Source organism: Passer montanus, unplaced genomic scaffold (genome assembly GCF_014805655.1).
Source record: "Passer montanus isolate IOZ18808 unplaced genomic scaffold, ASM1480565v1 scaffold59, whole genome shotgun sequence".
Lineage (NCBI taxonomy): Eukaryota > Metazoa > Chordata > Aves > Passeriformes > Passeridae > Passer > Passer montanus.
This window is the reverse complement of record NW_024370926.1, coordinates 2,640,571-2,661,617: the sequence shown is the minus strand read 5'-3', so window position 1 is coordinate 2,661,617 and position 21,047 is coordinate 2,640,571. Positions and strand designations below refer to the sequence as shown.

At 40.9% G+C, this 21,047-nt stretch overlaps 1 protein-coding gene across 6 annotated transcripts in view; it reads left to right on the top strand.

The window, feature by feature from the left end:
* The first annotated feature begins 1,055 nt into the window (after nt 1-1,055).
* Nucleotides 1,056-21,047, top strand: part of NKTR (natural killer cell triggering receptor) — a 37,173-nt gene continuing 17,181 nt past the window's right edge. For 4 of the 6 annotated variants that reach the window (XM_039726447.1, XM_039726444.1, XM_039726445.1 and 1 more), the window contains exons 1-6: nt 1,056-1,163; nt 1,415-1,494; nt 9,581-9,655; nt 12,299-12,406; nt 13,052-13,096; nt 14,769-14,856. In XM_039726447.1, the coding sequence (XP_039582381.1) occupies nt 1,437-1,494; nt 9,581-9,655; nt 12,299-12,406; nt 13,052-13,096; nt 14,769-14,856 (374 nt within the window). In that variant the 5' untranslated portion in view covers nt 1,056-1,163; nt 1,415-1,436. Of the gene's footprint in view, nt 1,164-1,414; nt 1,495-9,580; nt 9,656-12,298; nt 12,407-13,051; nt 13,097-13,409; nt 13,438-14,768; nt 14,857-20,300; nt 20,319-21,047 lie in introns of those variants that run through there. The other 2 variants (XM_039726448.1, XM_039726449.1) reach the window with 2 other exon arrangements.

The window sequence follows — 21,047 nt, the reverse complement described above, 5'->3', positions numbered from 1 at the left end:
GAAGTAATTTTGCCTGAAGGATGTGTTAGGCTGAGGAGTTACAGTTTTAACACTCCTTCCTAAACAGTTTGACGCTTCAATTTCTCGTTATCACTTCCACACTCCAACATGGTCCAACATCTGAAAGGTGGAATAAATAACCTATGGCCTGCTGCAATCATTAAAATGTATTTGATTTAAATTTTTTGGAGTTTTTAAGACCGAGGGTGAGCAAGAGGCAGGATGACCCCGGGCTGCAGCAGCTACGTTCTCCTCCTGAGGGGGAATCAAGAATTCATTGCAACAATCGTTTTCCATCCATAATCTTCTGAGGGCTTATTTATACTCGCAAAAATATTTTTCTTTCATAGAGAGTTGTCTTAGACAGGTAAAATTAAAGAAGTAAAGGAACTGGGGGGGGTCCCTCAGCACGGCCATAAGGGTGAGGGGTCAGGGAAGCGAGATACTCCCACCACGGCGGGTTATTTATTCTGTAAAGGTTATTTATTCTGTAATTCATCCACTATATTTATTCTGCAAAGGTTATTTATTATGCTATTTATTCTCGTTATGTATTCTGTAAAGCCCCTTCCTGCTCCCCGAGCCGCGTTCAAAGAGGTGGGAAAGCAAATTCCCACTCCCATTTGTACAGAGAGGGGAAAACACCGGAGGGAATCGAGCCGCTATTCAAGCTCACAGCCCACCACTTACAGGCAATTACACTTCCCATGGGGGAAAAGCATGAGTTAACAGTTGGGTTTTTAATTTTTTTTTTAACATTCGTCGTTTCAAACGCGACAGCGGGGAAGCTCGGTCACGCCGCGTTTAGCAGGGAGCGGAGCCCCCTTCCCCTCATGGCGCAACTCCCCTTCTCCCCCACCCCGGCAAAGCACGAGTTAAGAGCTGGATTTATTTTTCACACTATCATTATTATTATTTAAACATCCATCATTTCAAAAGCGGCACGGGGGCGGCAGCAGCCGCGCTCCCTCACGGAACCGCCCCGCGGCCCCTCACGCAGAGGGCGGGAAATCGCGGCGAGCAGGGGGCGTGGCCTGGCGCGGCCATTGAGGCCGGGCGGGTAATGGCGGCCGGGGGCGGCGGCGCCGCCTGGCGGCGGGGCGGGCGGGGAGCGGGGGCTGAGGGGGCCGCGCCGTGAGGGGACAAAGCGCTGGAGCCGCCAGGTAAAACCCCGGGAGAAGGGAGCGACGGGGCGGGCTGGGAAGCGGCCGCGGGGAGGGGATGGGCCGCGCTGACGGCGCCGAGCCCGGCTGCGTGTTGGCGGCAGGAACCGCTTCCCCTCAGAGCGGGCTTCCCCCGCCGCCGGGGTCGGGGCTGAGGCGGAGCCGCCCCGCTGTAATTGAACCCCCGGGTGAGGAGGGAGGGACGGAGGGAGGAACCGACGGCGGGGGCTCCTTGTGTGCTTTGTGTCCAGGTGGCGAGGCCGAGGGGCGGCCATGGGGGTGCAGGACCGGCCCCAGTGCTTCTTCGAGATAGAGATCAACAGGGAGCCAGGTAAGGCTCTGCTCGGGGCTTTTAAAGCACCTTTTTTGCCTGCATGGTGGGCCCAAGCCGCTAGCAGCGAGTTTGGCCATTGATGCGTTATTTCTGAGTTACTTTTTAATAACTTCGGATGTTTTCTGGGGTGCTGGATGCGCCTCGTTCCCCCCTGAGATCGATTTTTATTTGCACATGTGAATATAAAGGTTCGGCAGGCTTCTAAACGCTGTTCTGGAGGTAAAAAAGCCGTCTGGTGATGTATTATACCTTTTCTGTTATACCTTTGTTATGCCACTTCTGTAAAGTGTGGAAAATCGGGGCAGGCTGTGAGGACACTGGATATTCACTCTTATAAGTATTTTTAATGATATAGTAATTAGAACTGGGAAGGAACTTAGGAGGTTATTTGGGCTAAATCTTTCCTTGTCCTGCCCAAAACGCATCTTCTGAATATAAAGGAAGGACTGGGCATTCAATCATAGAAGCACACAACACCTCACCAGCTGGCCTGTTAAAAAAAAACCCAATAATTAAAATAAATCAATCTTTTAACCCATAGTTTCCCTATACAAGTGTGATGCCCAGAAGCAGTAGGCTGTGAGTTTTAATACTGAGCAGCAGCTTGGATCCCTCCTGTGTTTTCCCCCTCTCTGTAAAGATGGGAGTGGAGATTTTCCTCACCCATCTCTTTGAACGAGCATTTATCAATGCGTATTACTTGTCTCACACACACTCCGTGCTTTATCTTGCTACCACTTGTCTCTAGAAAAATGATTGTATGTGATGGCTTCATTAGGCTTTCACTTTCATTTTCTGCTTCAATGTTTCTCTGAAAACCTTTGAATTAAGAGCTTATATCTCAGAGATTCCAAATTTCAGCCTCATTCAGATGCAACTGAAACCCTTTCACCGTTTTATTTCACCACAGTTTCAGAAGAGAGGTTCTGTTCTAACTTCAGAGACCTGATAGGGCATATCTGTAAATCTGTGGTAACTCCTCTCTGAGTTATTTTGATTGACACTCTGGTTTCTGAGTACTTCAGTGAGCAGATAAGTGATGATGTAAATGGAGTTTTAACGTGTTCTGTTGCTTTAATTTCAGGTGAAATTTACTATGGAATGAGACAGCCAAAACTGCTTCAGGTTGGGTGGGTTTCCACTTAGGAATGGTAGTTTGATGGGAGTGATTTAGAGCAAAGCCAATTCATTCTCAATCTCATTTGCTGTTAATCTTTTTAGGTTTAGTGTGGGTTTGTTTGTTTTTTTGTTCTGACTCCATCTGAAGGCTCTCTCCCTGCGCTGTTTTCTCTGCTCTCCCTGCACAGGTTGCTGCTCCCATTTCATAATCTCTCCTCCTGCCTCTTCCCCTCCTCAGCCTTGAGCTGTTCATCTCCAGTGAAAGTGGATTACCTCGTTTTCCCCCAAACCTATTTGGGTTTGGTGACTGATAGAGCTGTCAGGGAGGAATTGCAGTGTTGGTGTTCTTGGTGGTGCAGAGCTTGGGTTACCTGGAGCAGACCCAGGGCTTTGGCTCTGTCTGTGTCTGTCTGCATTTATTTTCTTTTGGAAGTAACAGGAATCTCCCAGCTGCACATCAAACTTGGAGCCCTGCTGGTTTCATTACACCTGACTCATGGCTTGGATTTTTGCAGGAAAAATGCCAGTTTGTAAAATTGGTGTTGGAACTTGCGTGCTGGCTGGTCATGCTACTTTATTCTGGTGCCATTTTATTAATTCACCATGCAACTCTGGCTCAGGATTTAAGGATATATTTAAAAAGCTTAAACGTTGCTCTCTTAGCTCTAAGATGACCTTCAAAAGCTGAATCAAGTGGTAAATCAGTGCTTCCAGATGACACCAAGCACTTACTCAGAGATGTGCTCTCCTGCTGGCACTAGTGAGGTATTCATTTTAACTTCTACACTGCCAGCAGATTTCCAAATGAACATTTTGCTTATTTTGGCTTCAATAAATAAGCTGATATGCTTATTGCATTTTAAGAGAAGTGGGGAGCAGAACAGCTCTGCATTTTGTTGCTAGCCAAGAAAAAAGGCCTTGCCCCCACCTTGTGTGCACTGAAAAGCTGAACCAACATCTCCACAAAATGCAGAGAGAAGGGGACGTGCCTCTTGCAGCATCTTTTTGCCTGCAGAACACAAAACTGTCTCCTTTTTTTACACTGTAGGTTGCTGCCAGTCCAAAAACATTCCCCCCACGCAGCTGCCAAATGTTGGCTCTGCCCTTCCAGGCTTTGCTTGCTCAGGGTGTGCCAGGATACCTGGAGCAATTAAAAGCCAGGTCAGTTTTACTCTTAATAAGATCCCTTGGAAAATGCAGGAGTGAAGCTCTCTTCTGGCTGTGCTTCCAGAGGCTTTATTACAGCTTTTGTGTCCATATTTTATTACAGCTACAGAACCTTAGAATAAAACTCAGTGCCAGCTTGTACTTGCCTCTTGCAGTGGGGCAAACTTTGTTGACTTGGTGTTTTTTTGAGCTAAATTTAGTCTGCTTTTAAATAAGTTGCCTGTTAAGCATTTTTTTAATAAATGCAGGTTGTGGCTCATAATTTTTAAAGGGCAAATGGAAAAGGAATCAGGGAGAAGCATTTATTTTGATACTGGCACAAACAGTGGATTTGGGCACATTGAGTGTGCTCACAGGATTAAACTGCTCACAGTATTCCAAGAATTTTGGGATGGTGGCAGATGCCTGTTTAAATAATTCTGTCTTTACTGTGTGAGGCAAAATCTGTGTGAAGCTGCAGCCTTTCAGGTACTGTGGTAATTGGAACAGATGTCCCACTAGGATGTCACAGATGCAGTCTGCTGCTGCAGCAGCTCCTGTGGCCATCCAAGATCTTTTTCCCACATCTCAGCCCATCCCCTGACTGGTTTCATCCACCGTGAAGTTTGGTAAATTTACTCAGTTTTGATTTGTTTCATTCTTACTCATAGAATATTTATTTTTCTCCTGTCTTCTGTTACTGTTTGACCCCTGGCTCATTGATTTGTTCCACTTCAGTTTCTTTCATTGCTGGCATGTGTCCCTTCCCAGAACAGTCACTCTGGTCTTTCTTTACTTCTCTCTATCTAGTCACTTTAGCCTGAAGTTTGGTGTATTTTGGGATTTCAGCTGCTGTGAATTTATGTGAAAGGAGCACCCTTGCAATAGTCATTCTCTTGTGCCTCCAGTAATACACCCAGTGATGCCTTGTGGGGTTTTTGATAAATTCCTAAAGACAGAAACTGTTCTCAACTGGCTCCACATTAACTTTTAGTCTTTAGAAGGGAAAAAGTTGTATATTTGCAGAAAATAGGACCCAGAACTTTGGCAACCACTGTGTGTGGGACAGCAGGAGCCAAGGGGGATCCCGTATGGAGAAAACTCTTCTCAGGGGTGAAAAATGGAGATTTGAAAGGAATTTATTTAATAAAAATTTATTCAGAATAATCTTGTGGAGTTGTTGTCAGGGCAGGATGAAATACCCTGAAGTCTCACCTTGAGGTCTGGAACAAGCTGGACCAGTAAATAAAAGAAAAACTCTTCTGCCAGGAGAAGGCCAAGTGCTGCCTCTCACTTCCATATCCCTGGGAAACTGAACCCAGGGAATGTTTGATGTGTGTAGGGCTGAAATAAGTTTGGTTTTGTGGAGTGTGGAGGGAACTTCAGGTGGTATTTGTGGAAGAATGGGCTTAGGGAGAGAAGTTTATGGAGGTTTTCCTTGCAAAGAGTGCAGGTGGGGCATGGAAATGTTAACAAAGTGTTAATGTGTCAGGGCTGCAGGTCCCTGCTGAGGGAAACTGGGGCATCCATTCTTGAAACTCATATTTTAAATAAAATCTGTTCTTGTTCCACACTGAGGATTTATTTCCTTGAAAATTGTAGCCACATTTCTACTTCGAAGCAGTTTTTAAAAAAATTCATATGCCTTAGCATTGACAGATTTAGGGATAAACAAATTAATAAAATTCAAATAGGGTCCTTTTAGTGAGCTGTTATTTAAACTTGTATGCAAATCTGTCTGAGCCTTTGGGCCCTTGGCAGCCATCCTGGGCTGTGCATCATTGTCTCACTGGTTGTAATCCCTGCTTTCTCCTTCAGCAGGATATTCCTGCTGATAGGCTGGGAAAAATACCTCTTGTGTGGTTTACTCAAAGAAACTGAGCAAAGATACAATCCAGCAGATACAGTTTTGAAAAACCAGGTTTGTTTTTGGAGTGTGTAGCTGAACTCGATACCTGTGTGCCCCAAACATAATAAAATGTAGCAAAGTACCTCACATTAGTTGGAAAATAACTTGAAACAATGTGTGTTTGACTCCCAAGGGTTTTTTTTCCAAAAGGTTAAGCAGCTAAATTAGAGGATTTGCGTTTGAAAAAATAAACATTTGAAATCAATGATTATTTTAATACACTTTGCTAGCAGAAGCCCTTATTTCAGTATAGCATGGACATTCCTACTCTGCGTTTCTACCACTTAATTTGAATCAAGTACTAGCTCTTCCTCAGCTGGAAAATTGCTAAGGAGTTCAAAAACAAAAGAAAAAAAAAATCATCTTTTACTTTGAAGACAAAGTTCTGAAATTGGATTATTTTTGGTCATTTTGCCTTCTGGTTTCTCTTAATTGGTACAGCTCATTAGCTGCAGAGGGCACTTATCAAATTTCCAAACAGCTTAGATTTTATATAGGTATCACTTGCTGTATGTAATGTACATATTTTTTAAAGAATCAGAGTAAGTGGTGAAAGAAAAAGAAGTTCAAAGCCTGTTTACAAATAATACTTCATCAAATTATTGTTTCATAAATAATAGGCAAATGCAATCCCAGCAGTTTTTTACTTTAGCCTGGAGTTGAGGTGTCTGTGCTCGTTTCTTGGTTAAAGCCAACTGAGGACTCTGGGCAGGTTTGTGAGCAGATTTTGCCCACTTGACTGGCTCTTCTTAGCAATTTTTGTTTGTTTATTTTAATTTACTGTTCAAATATTATGGTTAGTCACAGAGAGCTTGTTCCCTGATCAGATCACTTAACCTTTGCATCAGGGAAGTGAAGCTGAAGAAAGCTTTGGAAATTCTCTGCAGTGAAGGTGGATCATTTCAGAGGAGAGGTGTCTAAATCTGGGGAAATAAGTAGCATCTCAAATGCTTTTTTTATCTGTGCTATATCAGCATATACCTCAGCTCCAAGTTTAAAATGAGATTTTTTTTTTTGTGAGGGATGAGGTAAGAGAAAGATTTGTAGGTGCTAATCATACATACTTTTATTATTTTTTTTTATTAGCAGCTGTTCTTTCCTGCATCTTTGACCAAGGTGTGAAAATGGTTTTGATCTTTCTCTGGCACATTTCATTGCCTGTTTGTCAGTGGAAAATACAACCTCTCAGTGATAATGGTATTCATGCAGTTGCAGTAAAATGCAGGCAGTAACCCAGCAGATGGATTCACAGTGTGTGGTTTGTGTCTCAGGAGCAGACAGCAGCGTTTTGTGTGGCTGGATGGAGCTGGCTAAGCAGCACTCCAGGTTTTATGGAGGAGACAGCCCTCATCTTATAAACTGGATCTGTCATCTTGGGATCTTGGATATGTGTGCACTACAATTTGGAGGATTAAAGGGCATAAAGAGATCAGGCTGGATGGGCATGAAGTAACCTGATCTACTGGAAGGTGTCCCTGCACACAGAACTGGATGATTTAAGGTCCCCTCCAGCAGGAATCATTCTGTGATTTTATGAGCACCTGGCAGACTTTGTTATTGACAAAGCAGTGGTGAAAAATACTGCTGAAACTGATACCTTAGTTATGGATGTCTCCTTCCATCTTCTGCCTTGTCACCTGCAAGAACATAAGAGAGTTCTTCCAGTGAACACCACAGTGGAGGCGTCTGCTGCTTCAGGTGCTAAATGTGGTGGGTTTGCAGCAAAATCCTTCTAAAATTTCTGCCTCAGAGTACCAGTCCCTTCTGGAGCCTGCAGGGACTAACAGCCCTCAGTTCCTTGGCAGCTGGCACCTTGGAGAAGCAGCAGCTGGGCTGGAGAGCAGGATGGGGGTAGTGACAGCTTTTTCCCTGGAAAGTGTCGTGTGTTATTTCACACGGTGAATGCAGGAGGAATCTTCTCCTGCAGAGACAGAGTTGGGGCTGTTCAGCCCAGGCTGAACAGGGAGACCTTGGGGTCTCTTCCAGGACCTAGAGGGGCCCCAGGAGAGCTGGAGAGGGACTCACATGGGCATGGAGCAGTGGGACAAAGTGTGAAACTGAAGGAGGATGGGTTTATATGAGATATTAGGTAGAAATTCCTCCCCGTGAGGGTGCTGAGGCCCTGGCACAGGGTGCCCAGAGCAGCTGTGGCTGCCCCTGGGTCCCTGGAAGTGCCCAAGGCCAGGCTGGACAGGGCTTGGAGTAACCTGGGACAGTGGAAGGTGTCCCTGCCATGGCAGTAGAGCTGGGACTGGATGAACTTCAAGTTCCTTCCAACCCAAACCATTGTGGGCTTCTCTTCCATGATTCTGTGGAACCTGCACGTGGCTCTCTGAAGCACTTGGTCACTGCTCAGTTCAGTGCTTGTGCAGCAGAGGAATGAGAATGGGATTTGTGTTCTCCTGAATGCCTGGGCTAGAATAAAAATTGGGAACTCTTCAACTGAACTGTCTTCTCTGTTGTGTTCCTTGCAGGAATGTTCACTCCTCACAGCTTATAATGGTTCTTCACCTGCAAATAGCCATCCTGTCGTAGTGATGGTTACAGAATTGCTGTTTGATGGGGGATCTTTGAATATTCCCTATTTCTTCATTCTTTGGACGCCCTCCCTACCCATTTCCTTTAGATTTTCCTGCTGTGATGAATGCTTAAAGAACATTCTTGCTGCACTTAATGAGATTCAGACCTTTCAGCAGCTCAAGGCATCTTGAATTTTTATCTAAGATTATCAAGTACTGATGCTGTTATTTTATTTCTTCCATTCTGAACCAACAATTCACCATCTCATAATTGCATATATTTGAACAGAGCTTTAAAATTGAATGCACTTTCTTAGGAGCCACTCAAATTTTTTTGGTGACTAGGTATTGAATGAAATGCATTTGAACTTTAATTTTTTTTTTCTTTAAAGGAAAGAAAAGAGAAGTTATTCCTGGAGTAGTTACTTTTAAAAATGAAGTCTTACCAGTGTGCACCACTAGAGTGTAGTGCTCATTGACAGATTATTACTGGTCTCCTTGCAATTCTGCCCAACAGTGAGGCTTCTATGGATTATTTTACAACCTGCAGAGATACCAATTTTTTCTTTATTAATTATGTATTTTTTAAAGATTCCATACATTTGGGAGCAGTTTGTCATGGATTTTTTTTAGTACTTTACATCCCAGTATCTTGGAAAATAAAACAGAAAATGTAAATCAGTTTTAAAACAGTTTTCTTTACATTCAACCACTTTTCAGCCATATTTTAATAGATTTGGAAGGTACATAACACAACTACCACCAGTAGCAAAGAGAAAATATTTGGTTCATAATATCTGGCAAGTGGAGCATTAGTTCTGTCTGCTTTCATCTTCCCTGTTTGATTCATCTGGGGTTTTTTAAACTGAAGGATTTTGGGCCAAGAGTGCCAATGCAGCTGTAATCCTCAGCACAATATGGAGCTAAGCCAGTTGGAATTTGTAGGTAATGATCACAGGGAAAACTGTGGAAATGTGATTATTAATGTATTTGTATAAACACAGTAATTGGGCAGGGAATTGCTCCAGCTCTCTGAAGACCTGTATTTATGGGAAATCATCTTCAAAATGGAAAAGAACTGACATGATTAAACTATTTTAGTAAATCAGCTTGGCTTTCCAGGTTCAAATCACAATGGAATCTCTAGGATTTCTGATAAATTGGATGGAATGATATTACTTAATGTCTTTTTTTTTACAATTATGTTATTCTTCTTTCTTGCTGTGTGTTTTAATATATGCGTACTTCAGATGTTTTCTTATTCTGCTTGATAAAATAACCTTTTCTCAGAAAAATTACATTTTTAGAACATACATATTGATTTATATACAGATTTTCTTATTCCAGACAGTTCCAAAACTCTAATTTTTTTTTTTAAATTATTTTCTAGTTGGTCGAATTATGTTTCAGCTCTTCTCAGACATTTGTCCAAAGACTTGTAAGAACTTCCTTTGCTTGTGCTCGGGTACGTAGCTGAAATTTTTGTTGTTAATAAATGAAATTTTTATTGTTAATAATAATTTTTATTGTTAATAATAATTTTTATTGTTAATAATTGTATTGTTAATAATAATTTTGTTGTTAACAGTAATTTTTATTGTTAATAATTATTTGTTTATACAAGTACAAGCCACAGCCATATGCAAGGCCTGTGCCCACCTGAGGAGGGGAGATGCTGTCCCATTCTGGACCATAGAACCTGCACAAAGCCATCATCAAGCCAGGGTATTTTTGGCAGGTGGAAGAGGACAGAGTGATCCTGGCATTGCTGTCAGAAGTAGATTTGGCCCATGTCAAGGTCCTTTCTGCCCAGAGAGAGAGAGAGGCTTTTAAATTCCAGCAGCTGGCCTTGCAGGTGCTGCCCACCTAAGGAACAACCACAGGTCCATGTGCTGTGATGCTTTGTCAGGAGCTGATTCCCTCCTGATCTCAAACTGGCACCACTCAACACCCAATTCCCAGTGGCTGCCAGTCCAGGTGCTACCAGGGCAGCCAGTTCTCCTCTGCCATCCCATTTCCAAGGGGTTTGCAGGGCATGGAAAGAATTGTTTAGGCATGATGGGGCTCAAAGACAATGATTTTTCCTTTCCTGACAAAACTCATGCCTGTCAAGAGCAAGGCTGGTGTTTTGGGCTGAAACAAAAGAGAAGCTGAGCTCAGGAGCAGTGTGTTGGTGTTTGTGTGAAAGTGTCTGAGCTTAGGGAGCTGCTGCAGCTCTTGCCAGTGGAACAACTGCTGTGTCTTTTACCTGCCTGGGAAAGCACTGGCAGTACTCTAAAGGGGGGTGAGAAAAGGGACTGGCACTTCTGGCCACAGCCAGAGCTCCCATCTGACCACCAGCTCTGTTTAAGAGCTTTAATTTTCAGTTTTAAAAGGAACAGAAATATTATCATTTATGTCTTCATAATATATAACTTCAGAAAATACCATGAAAGTATTACAATGCCATAAAAATACTTCATTTGTGTGAAGTGTAGCATAGATCACTCATTTCATTGTCAATTTTTGAAGTTCTAAAATATTTCAACTGCTGCAATATTTGTTTGGAAAAGTGTGTTAAAAACTCCTCACTGGAGGGTTTTATGATATTCCATCTTATTAAAACAATTCAAATGCAAGCTCTAGGCTGAACTGCTTCTCACTTCTGGGTCTGCAGTAGAGGCAGCTCTGCTGATGTTGTGTTGGTACAGGATGTAACTGTACCAGCTCAGGTGCCATGCAGGATCCCATTCCCTAAGGGGATTTTCCATGGCCCTGAGGGACATCCTGAGACAGGACCAAACATGCAGGCAGATATCCCATGGGGTTGTTTGATGAAGGTTTTCAGTGCTGTACAAAGAGGGACCTGTTTTGGGGAGGAGTGTGTCCATCCCTGTCATAAACAGCTTTGCTTGCATAACTCATGTGGAAATCAAAAATGGAGTAGGAGGAGGTGTGGATTGGGATTATGGGTGTGGAGAGGCAGGTAAATAACTTGTATTCCATGAGTGAAAGATGATAAACAGCAATGCCCTGAGTGGGTTTTATGCCACAAACTGCCCTTTGCTCTCATCCTGGCAGTGATGGGCTTGGAATGGCAAATTTGGGATGATTGAGCTGGCAGGTAATTTAGGGTGGCAGAGTAATAGATTGCAGCAGCGGAGTGTTGGCTCTGGATAATGAGTGTATCTGCATTTCTGAGAGTGCAGAATATTTGGTGAAATGTCCTCTAACCTGTTTGTCAAATACCTATTCCGTAACCAGAGATGGAATGAAAATGAACATTGGGTTATTTGTCCTGTTATTTATTCTGTTAATTCATGTTTCAGTGCACAGCATCTCCTGTACATGGGAGTAATGTGGGGCTTTAACTGTTGCACAGTGTATAATATTATTATTATAACCTTTTACTGTTAATTGGCATGTTCTCCTCCTCTGGGAAGCTCAAGTCAGTGTCTCTTGACCAGTATAAATCCCTCATGGACCTACTGCGTAGAGCCTCAGCCCTGCCAGGCATTGTCACCTCATCCACAAGCCCAGGGCAGCTTCTCTGCACTTTGGAAGAAGTGCTAATCAAACCTGAAATTGTGGGAAACACTAACTCAAAAAGCACCAGCCCACCTGATCTGCAGCTGGTGTAAAGGGGTGACCAGACACTGTGCATGGGTTGGGGAAGGTGTGGAAGCTTGGAGTGGCTCAATCCCTCTTTTCCAAGTGTGGGTCACATTGAAACTGAGTAGGAACCTGTTTTCCTGGCTTTCCTCCTGGGAATCATCTGGCACATCCAGATGTGTGAGTGGTTTGAAAAGGATACTGTGATCTGCATAGGAGGGTAGCTGTACCCACAGAAAATAGTTAACCCACCACTATCCTGAACTCTTTTTGTTATAAATTATCCTGAGTATATTTACACACTCCTTCTTGAGGGGGGAAGGGAAATTTTTTAGGAAACAACTTAATTTTCACCTCAGAGTCCCCTTGATCCCCCTTCTGGACAGTGAAAAGCCATCAGGTAGGACTGTGTTATCTTTTAGTTATGGCTCCTATGTTCATCAGAACTAGGGAGGGAAAACCCTTGGAATTTGTTCAGTGACAATCTGTAGATTCTTTTTGTTTCACCTTCTTGCAGGTGAAAAAGGAATCGGGAAAACAACTGGGAAGAAGCTGTGCTACAAAGGCACCACATTCCATCGTGTGGTTAAAAACTTCATGATTCAGGGTGGGGACTTCAGTGAAGGTAAAATGGGCTTTTAAAACTGCCAAGTTTGAAATGGAACAGAAGTGTTATAATTTTTGTGTTCATAACTTCAGAAAATATCACAAAAGTATTACAGTGCCATAAAAATACTGCATTTGTGTGAAGTATAGCATAGATCTCCCATTTCACTGTTAATTTTTGAAGTTCTAAAATGTTTCAACTGATGTAATATTTGTTTAGAAAAGTGTGTTAAAAACTACTCACTGGAGGGTTTTATGATTTTCTGTCTTATTAAAACAATTCAAATGCAGACTCTAGTCTGAACTGCTTCACACTTCTGGGTCTGCAGTAGAGGCAGCACTGCTGATGTTGTGTTGGTACAGAAATGTAACTGTTTGAATGAGTTTAAAATTAATAACAAAACATTGAATGAGCTAGAAATGTTTTAAAAGTTTCCAGAAGGAGTTTTGCTGGATTTTTAGTTCCTTTCCTGAAATACCTGTGCTTACCAAAATGTTTGTTTTCACTGTGTCCTGAAGTCCTGGTCTTGACCAAAAAAGCCTGAGGAGGGAATATCCTATTTTGAGAGTCAAGTGCTGGTTTAATGTTATGCACAGCTTTTGCATAAATGAAACAAAAAGTTTTCAAGAAAAAGTTGTTTCATTGCTGCTTTTTTATCTGTAGGTAATGGAAAAGGAGGTGAATCTATTTATGGTGGCTATTTTAAAGGTAAGAGCAAATATGTCTTTGCAGATTCTCTGTTCAGTCCTGAGATAAACAAGTCTTGATTCCCAAACTACTTAATGAAAACAGGTTCACTCATAGATCACCTTTTGCATGAAACTAATGTTGCATGAGAATTCCTTTTATATGCATGACTTTTGGATAATTTTTTTGGTTAATATTTAACTTAAATTGACAATTAATTAAGGCTAACATAATTGGTTAAACATGACTTTCAGCATGGAGGCTAGGCAACTTTATTCATGAATAAACTCCTATCTTCCTGCCTAAAACTGTCAACATATTCTTTTGTTTATAGAGAATGTGGTCTTTTGCAAAATGAAAAGGTAAGAGACAAAAGCTCAGTAACACAAATTCAAACTCTGTTCCCTTGTCCCCTCCCTAGTAAATATATAGACAACTGCTAAGTCCCTTTGTAGGTGGATATCTGTGTTGCTTGGAGAAATGAAGAGTTTGTGTCTAACCTTTCTGAGGGTTAATGACTTATTCTGAGAGAAAATCCACATAATTCCAGCTCTAAACATTGATTTCTTCTTTTGTTAATGTCCCTTTTCCTCCCCTTCCCTACTCAAGGTTTGTATGCTTAGGGTTCATTTCTGACTTTATTTCTGTGCCACACAAGTCATTTTCCTTGCAAAGAATTGATAAATAAATGTACAATTACCTCTTGTAAAAATCTGTTGGAAGGAAAATGGTGATTTTTTAAATTATTTGTTTAAAGACATACAATTATTTCTTGAAAAAAACAGGTGGTTACTGTGATATTTAAGTGTTAAGACAGTGAATATATTTATTTACAGCATCTCCTCCTGTGTGTGTTGCAAGTAGCTCTGGTTAGATGCATGAAACTAAATTTGTTTTAAAAGAGACATAGTTTGATGTGGGACTGTTGAAGTTTTTAGTCAAGGAAAGGCTTGAACAGATCCATTTACTAAGAAGTTACTCAGGGTTTGTTTCTCATAGTGAGTGCTAAATATGCAGGATTGTGTTTTGATATGTGATGTAAAAATTAATAGCTTTGTACATTCAAATTAGTATTTTTATCTCTGGAAATGACCTGGAGAAGATCTGGTTTTGTATTCTGCTGTACAACCAGAACTCCTCTTTAATTCAGTGCAATATAAAATGCATGTTCAGTTTACATTTAATGGCTTTTATACTTACAATCAGATACAGAGAGGTTTTTTCCTTCTGTGCTTGGAGTCTTCCAGTTTTGAGTGTAGAGGTGGCAACTTTTAGTGTGCCATACAGGGAAATAAACAGCTTTTTCTCCTGATCTTTCCACCTGGAGTGTAAATAACAGCATCATGTATGTTAATTCTTGTTTTAGAATGTCAATAATTCTGCCAGCCTTGTTCTTACCCAAATAACTCAGGATTTAAATCCATAATCTAATGTTTATTGAAAACACTCATAATGACTTGAATTATTTTTAATTAAAAATGTTTGCACTATATCTACACCATTGTAAGAAACAAAGTTTTGTCTCAACTGTAATTTGAAGAGACTTGTTTAAACCTGATTGTTTTTCCTCCAACCTGTTCCCATTTCTCCAGCAGCAGCAGAATCTCTCCTTAGAGCATCCATAAGTTACTAAGAAAACAACCTGCCTCCCTTGCCAGGGAAAATCTGACAAACATATTTTTTCTTCAAACAGATGAAAACTTTATTCTCAAACATGACAGAGCGTTCCTTTTGTCAATGGCAAACCGAGGGAAACATACCAATGGTTCCCAATTTTTCATGTGAGTAGATTTGATCCCACAGTGGAGCTTTTCTTACACAGAGAAGCGCTGTTCATGAGAAAGATGGTATTGCTAAATTCTCCATATCCATGTTCTCCACCTGATCCTGGCTAGGAGTGACTGGCACCTGCAGTAGGAAGTGTTAGAGATCAAGATTTCCTTGTGGTATTCATTTAGATTAAAGCTGATGCTCCACGGATGTTCTTCCTTTTGTGGCTTTTGTCCCTAAAAATATGATTTATGTTCAGTTCTTAGCAGCCAGGAAATAGATTCTTTGCCTTTGTGGGTGCACAAATCTCATCAGATTATCTGCAAATGACAATGATGAGCGTTTTATGTAAGGGGGAGTGAGATCTAGAGGTGGATTGTTCTACTTTTTAAAAAATTGTAATTTTTGATTTACTTTTTGGGGGGTGTGTGTTTGTTGTTTTTTCAGGAGGAGAATGAGTGGGGATTTCTGTTTGATAATTGTGATTACTATTATTAATTTTTTTTTAGTATTTGTTCCTGACATGCTTTTTTAATACATATTCTGCAAAATTCTGTTAACTTGTGCATATACCAACACTACATAGAATTAAGTGCTGATAACCAGATTTTTCCTTCATTACCTTTTAAAAAATGCCATTCTAGTAACCACATTCTGTTAAATTCTAGAAATTACAGACAACACTTTTACCTTTACTCATAAGTAAAACACTCAGGTCTGATAATTGAGGGTTTCCAGGTCAAAGCAGGTGTATTTTAGGTTGTCAGTTTTTTTTAAGCTTGCAAACTTGATGTGATTATTCCTTTTGTTAATTCCCTTTTCAAAATTGCCTCCTGCTAATGTTTACCAGTTTGTATTTGGAAAGAGCAGGTTGATAACTTTAGTCTAGAAATACTTTGTGAAACAACACTGGGGATTGAAAAATAAATTTTAGCGTAGTTACTTAACTAGAAAAAGTCTTTTTTTTCTTTGCCATCTTTCTTGGGGGATGAGAATGAATGGCGCTTCCCTGTCTTCAGTAAAGGAGTAAATTGTCCTCAAAAATCTTGGTTTTTTTTCTTTGCCTGAAAAAGATCTTCAGTATGATGTGATGTAGTTCAGATAAGAAACATTTTTTGGTCTTTTCCTAAAAAATGTCCTGAAAATGGAAGATGCATAGGAACCTAAAAGAAAGTCTCACACTTATTACTGTTTAGACATTCCATAGATATAAAATTGTTTCAAAGCTTGTTTTCTGTTCCCTTCAAAGGAAATTTTACATGTTGTGCTTCATTACAATAAATCTGAGAGGATATGTGTGCACATTAATATGGAAAACAGTTTATATAAATCCAACTCCATGGCTTAATAAGCTCTCTGAAGGCATTGCTTCATTAGTTTGTGCTTGATGACTTGCCTTTGGGTTCTCTTGCCTTCATTTTCCATTTTTAAGCTTATCTGAACATTAAACATGAAAACCTAATGATGTCACATCAGTCAAGCAGCTGTCATTTGAGGGCTCTAAAGTTTCTTTTCTCTCCTGCATTTGATTCCAAAGTCATCTTCTTTCCCTGATGCTTGGTAGGCTCAGCTTGTTCAATCAGATTTAAACACCTTGTCTCTCCCCACACACCACAACAGCCCAAGGTTGTGTTGGATACTAAATTATAATTAATACAGGCCAATAAATGAAGATTATTTAAAAGCACTTTCATCAAATACAGAAGTATTTTGAAAGATGCAGATTCCTTGAAAAAAATCTGTTTTTTTTCATAGAATTGCTTTAAAGAGAAGTGTGAGTTCATTGGGAATTGAGGCAGAGTAAGAGACCTAAAAACCTCCATGTGAGCTGGATTCACCTGAGCTGCCTGCAGGAATCCAGAGCTGGTTTTAGCTCTGGTTAGGCTTAAGTTTAGGCTCCTGGGGTGTCCTATGTGGCCTTCAGGATGAGGATGCTCTGGAGCTCTTCCCTTCCCATGCAGATTTCTGGGGTGCCTCTAATGTCTGAAAAGGCACCAGCCTGCCCTGGAGCCAGGGGAGAGATTCCAAGTGGGAAAGAGCTCCTAAAGGTTGTATCCAGGCAGTTTGTGCCTTCACTTCAAAATGCACTTTATTAAAGCAGTTAGTCTTGCTGGGTGGCATTTGTCTGATTGCTTTAGGGAATGTGCAGTGCATCTATAGAGTTTTTCTTTAACAAAATATTTTCTTCCTTTACACTTGAAGCTGAAATTAAAATGTGGGTTTTATATTCCCAGTAATGCTCAGTTTCTCTGTAGTTTATCATTAGGAAAAATATTCTTCAAATGCTTAACCTGAAAAGTGTGTGAAAGGCAATATTCAGTGGTAGCCTTCAGATTTTTTTTAAATATTTGTATATATTTCATTTCATTGATCAAATTTATAGCAAGGGAGATAGTTCATCTGAGCTCCTTTAGAGCTCTGCATTTGTTTTCAGGGATTAGAACTCTCTATCTTACACACATCTAATGTAGCAGATAAGGAGTGCAAATAAGTTATTTTCTTTTCTATAACAGTTTGTCCAAATAGGGCTAAAATAATAGCAAGGATAAGAGTTCTATATTAACTCTATAAGAGTTCTGTTAATTCATCAGAATTCCCTGCTCTCCAGAGAAAAGTTTTATTTGGAATAATGAGTCTTTGCAGGAAGTCATCAGGGCAGCAAATGCCTCTTGGGCATATTGCACCAGCAAACCAGGCACAGCAAAGACTCTGCAATGCCTAAAAGTTGATTTAAAATGGACAGTTTTACTTGAAACAGCATCTCCAGACTCATGTTAATGTGAACAGCCATCCTAAAAAATCATCAGCTTTCTTGGAGTAGTCAGGGATTTCTCTGGCATGGAAGAGCTTGGAGGGTTCATGGGCAGCAACGAGAGCTGGGCATGGAAAAGGCAGTGGAAGTGATCTTAGGAGGCTGCAGGGAAAAGCATGGACTGAAATCCAGGCACTGCTGGGCAGTGCCACAGGGCAGAGGTGGGGAGAGGCAGAAGTGTGTCTTAGTATCACAAGTGCTGGGTTTAATGCTTTTAGACTATTTTCCTCCCTTTTTCTTTTTTTTTTTTCCCCTTAATTGAGTAGGAGCAACAATTGGGTGGGAAGGAGAAAATGTAGCTGAGGGAGGATTGTGAGTTCCATGCACATGTGCTGTAAATAGGCCAGGTCTGCTCTCATGTGCCTGAGAAACATTTCCTGCTCTGGAGGAACACAGCATTTTGCAGTCCAGCAGAAAGGATCCAGAGAGAATCCCTCTACATTTGTAAAATACTGCAATTTCAGTTTGCTGTACCCAAAGGTTTGCAGCAGTTCATTGCAGGCCTGTGTTGGAGAAATTGGCTCTTTGTGTTTTCAGGGAGCCCCACTCTGATTTTCTTTTTTTTTTTTTTCTTTTGTGAATAACGTCCTGTAGAACCCTCAGTGATTTTACAAGTGTTCTAAACCCCATCTGGAGATGTTAATCTGTAACTATCCTGTTTCCCTTTGGATCCTAAACTAGGAATCCCTAGGATGGGGCAGAGATTGGCAGGAACCACTCCAGATCATCTTTTCTTTTTCTGTATCTCCCTTTGAATTGCTGCTGCCACCCTCAGCAGCACTTCCTGGGGGAGCACAAACACAGAGCTGATACCCAGGACTGTTCTGGATTTTCCAGCTCAGTGGCTGGATTCCTCTGGGTGATGTTCCTAAGCCATGTGCTCCCTTCTCTTTTTTCTATGAATATCTTGTCTCTTTACAGCCATTCCATCATTCCTGTGGCCATCCCCACCTGCCAGTGAGGAATTCCCAGTACAGAATAGTGCAGCTCTGGTGAAAATGAGGGAATAAAGTAACATTAATGACTCCTGATCCTCCCGCTGCTCAGCTCTGTTTCCCCTCTCACACCAAATCTGCCAAGCTACATTTGTAGCAAACCACAAGTGCCCCTGCAGAAGGAAACAGGAAAGCAGCAATAGGAAGCAAAACAAAGTAACCTCTGTGAAAAGAGGGAAATTTTGTGTCTTAATTGTTTAATTATAGTTCAGCTGTGGAGTGTGCTGAGGAATGAGCCCTTAGTGCAACCTAAAGAGTAGTCCTGGATTCTGTTCCTTATCAGTTCAAATGCTTGGAGTTCTTGCCTTTCTGCTCCACAGCTATTTAAAACTTGTCTGATTTCCTATTACTGACAGATTTTTTTTCTCTTTATTGAGGGTGTTGTTGGTTTAATGTGTCTCTCAAACTCTGCTTTCTTGCTCAGAACTAAATAGGATTTTTTTGGTTTAAAAATGTTTTAATGTGTGGTGCCATGCCCAGTTCATAAACTGAACCAAAGGAATCACTTTGATCTGCTAAATGAAGGATAAAATAATTTGGGAGTACTCTTGTTTTGATTTTACAAATTATTTCTGAATGTTACCAGCTCATTAAAAGTAGTTCATATATTTTTGGTCTCCCAAACCAGGTATTTTTCTAATCAACAGTTATTAATTTCCCTTTTTTTGCTGTGAATTAAATACCTTTGAGCTAATTATTGAACAGTTGACTAATACAAAAATGAAAACATGTCAAATGGAAGGGGCTGATGTTGCATTATCTTTGAGCATTATTGGTACACGTGCACTTCTCACACAAGCAGGTCCCATTGGCTAGATCAAAAGTTTATGGAAAAATGAAACCATTCCCAGGATATTTTAATGTGTAATCAATAACAAAAAGATCATTTTGGCACTTGACTGTGCAGAGATAATTAATCACTGATAGTTTGCTTGGGGTGGGGGGAGGGCTGGGGGTGAGCTCAGCTGATAATGCAATTTTCAAACATTGCTGCTGCTCAGAATTACACCAGGCTGAAATCCACTATCAGCTGCTGCAGCTGTTGGGGCTTGTTTGCACCTGCAGCGTGGTTTTTGTTCTAAAATTCTGAGCAGAAGCAATCAATGCCCATATTTTAGAGAAAACACTGATTTTTCTTACTTGTAGAAAAGCTTCATAGTAGGAGGAGGATGTTAGCTCACTGTGAACTCCTGGCTGTTTCCTCTGTGAATCCAAATGTTTGTGTGCCAGCCTGGGGAGTTCCTGCTTAGGAATGGATTCAGCAGAACCTCTGAACCCCTGTGGAGCTGCAAGCATGTGAATAAACCCACAGAAATTGGTTATTCATCTGCTTCAAGTTGGGCATTTTTTGCTGGATTGAGACTCAGAGGGGAGTGGGGGCATTCTCTTTCTAACTGTTTGTTTTTGCAGTAGTTTTGCAAGCAGGTTTTGTCTCGAGTGTTCTTTTTGTTTTTAAGGAGAACTTTAGTTTTCAAAGTGTATTCGAAAGAAAATTTAGAGCCCTCTTTTAGGCATCCTTTTTTCTGCATACAACTTGATTAATAATAATTTTAAACTTGTATTTAATAAAACATAGACTCAGTTTTGTCTGAAAATGTATTACAATTTATTTCTGCCATTTTTGTGTAAAATTTACAGAAACAGTGTTACATCGTGCGCTCCAAAGGTAATGTCTCATTCCTCTAAGGCTGTGTCCTTTCCTTTTTTTTCTGTTTTTCTCTTTCTTGTTTTTCTGATCATATTGTTATGTGCATTGAACCCTTTCTTAGGCCTGAGGTTCTTTGGGGGGGTGGGTGAGAACGTGCTTTTATCAAAAAGATGATTTTTCTCTTCAGGAGTATCATAAACCAATTTAAACTTGAGTGAAGAAAGGTATTTGTCCTTCTGTAAATAACCTGCACAACAGTGTCTATTAAAAGGCAGATTTTGAATGGTGTAAATGATGAGAGCTCTATATAGAAATGTTCTAATAAAGTATTATTTTGGGGGGATGAACTCATCATGACTTTAAGTTTCCATAATGCCAAGACAAGAGGTAGGTTTGCTCCTGGTTAAGTTCTGAATCCAAAGCAAATATTCAAAGATTGATGCAGAAAACCTTTGAATGTTTTTTTAAAGTGCACCTTTGCAGAATAAATGTCAGATTACATCCCTGACACTGAGGTGAGAAAACTTTCAAAAGCACCACAAGGATTTAGGGCTCTGTTTTCCACGGGAAGTTGTTCAGTCACCCAAGTCCTTGTGGTGCATCTGAAAGGTTTCCCTGTGGGACAGAGCTTCCCCTGGAGTTCTCTCTTGGTGAACAAGGACAGAAACCCTGTCCATTTTACCTCTCAAACTGCCAGGGGAGTGGGGCTGCCTCTGCTTGGGTTGCACCAACCCAATCACCCCTTCC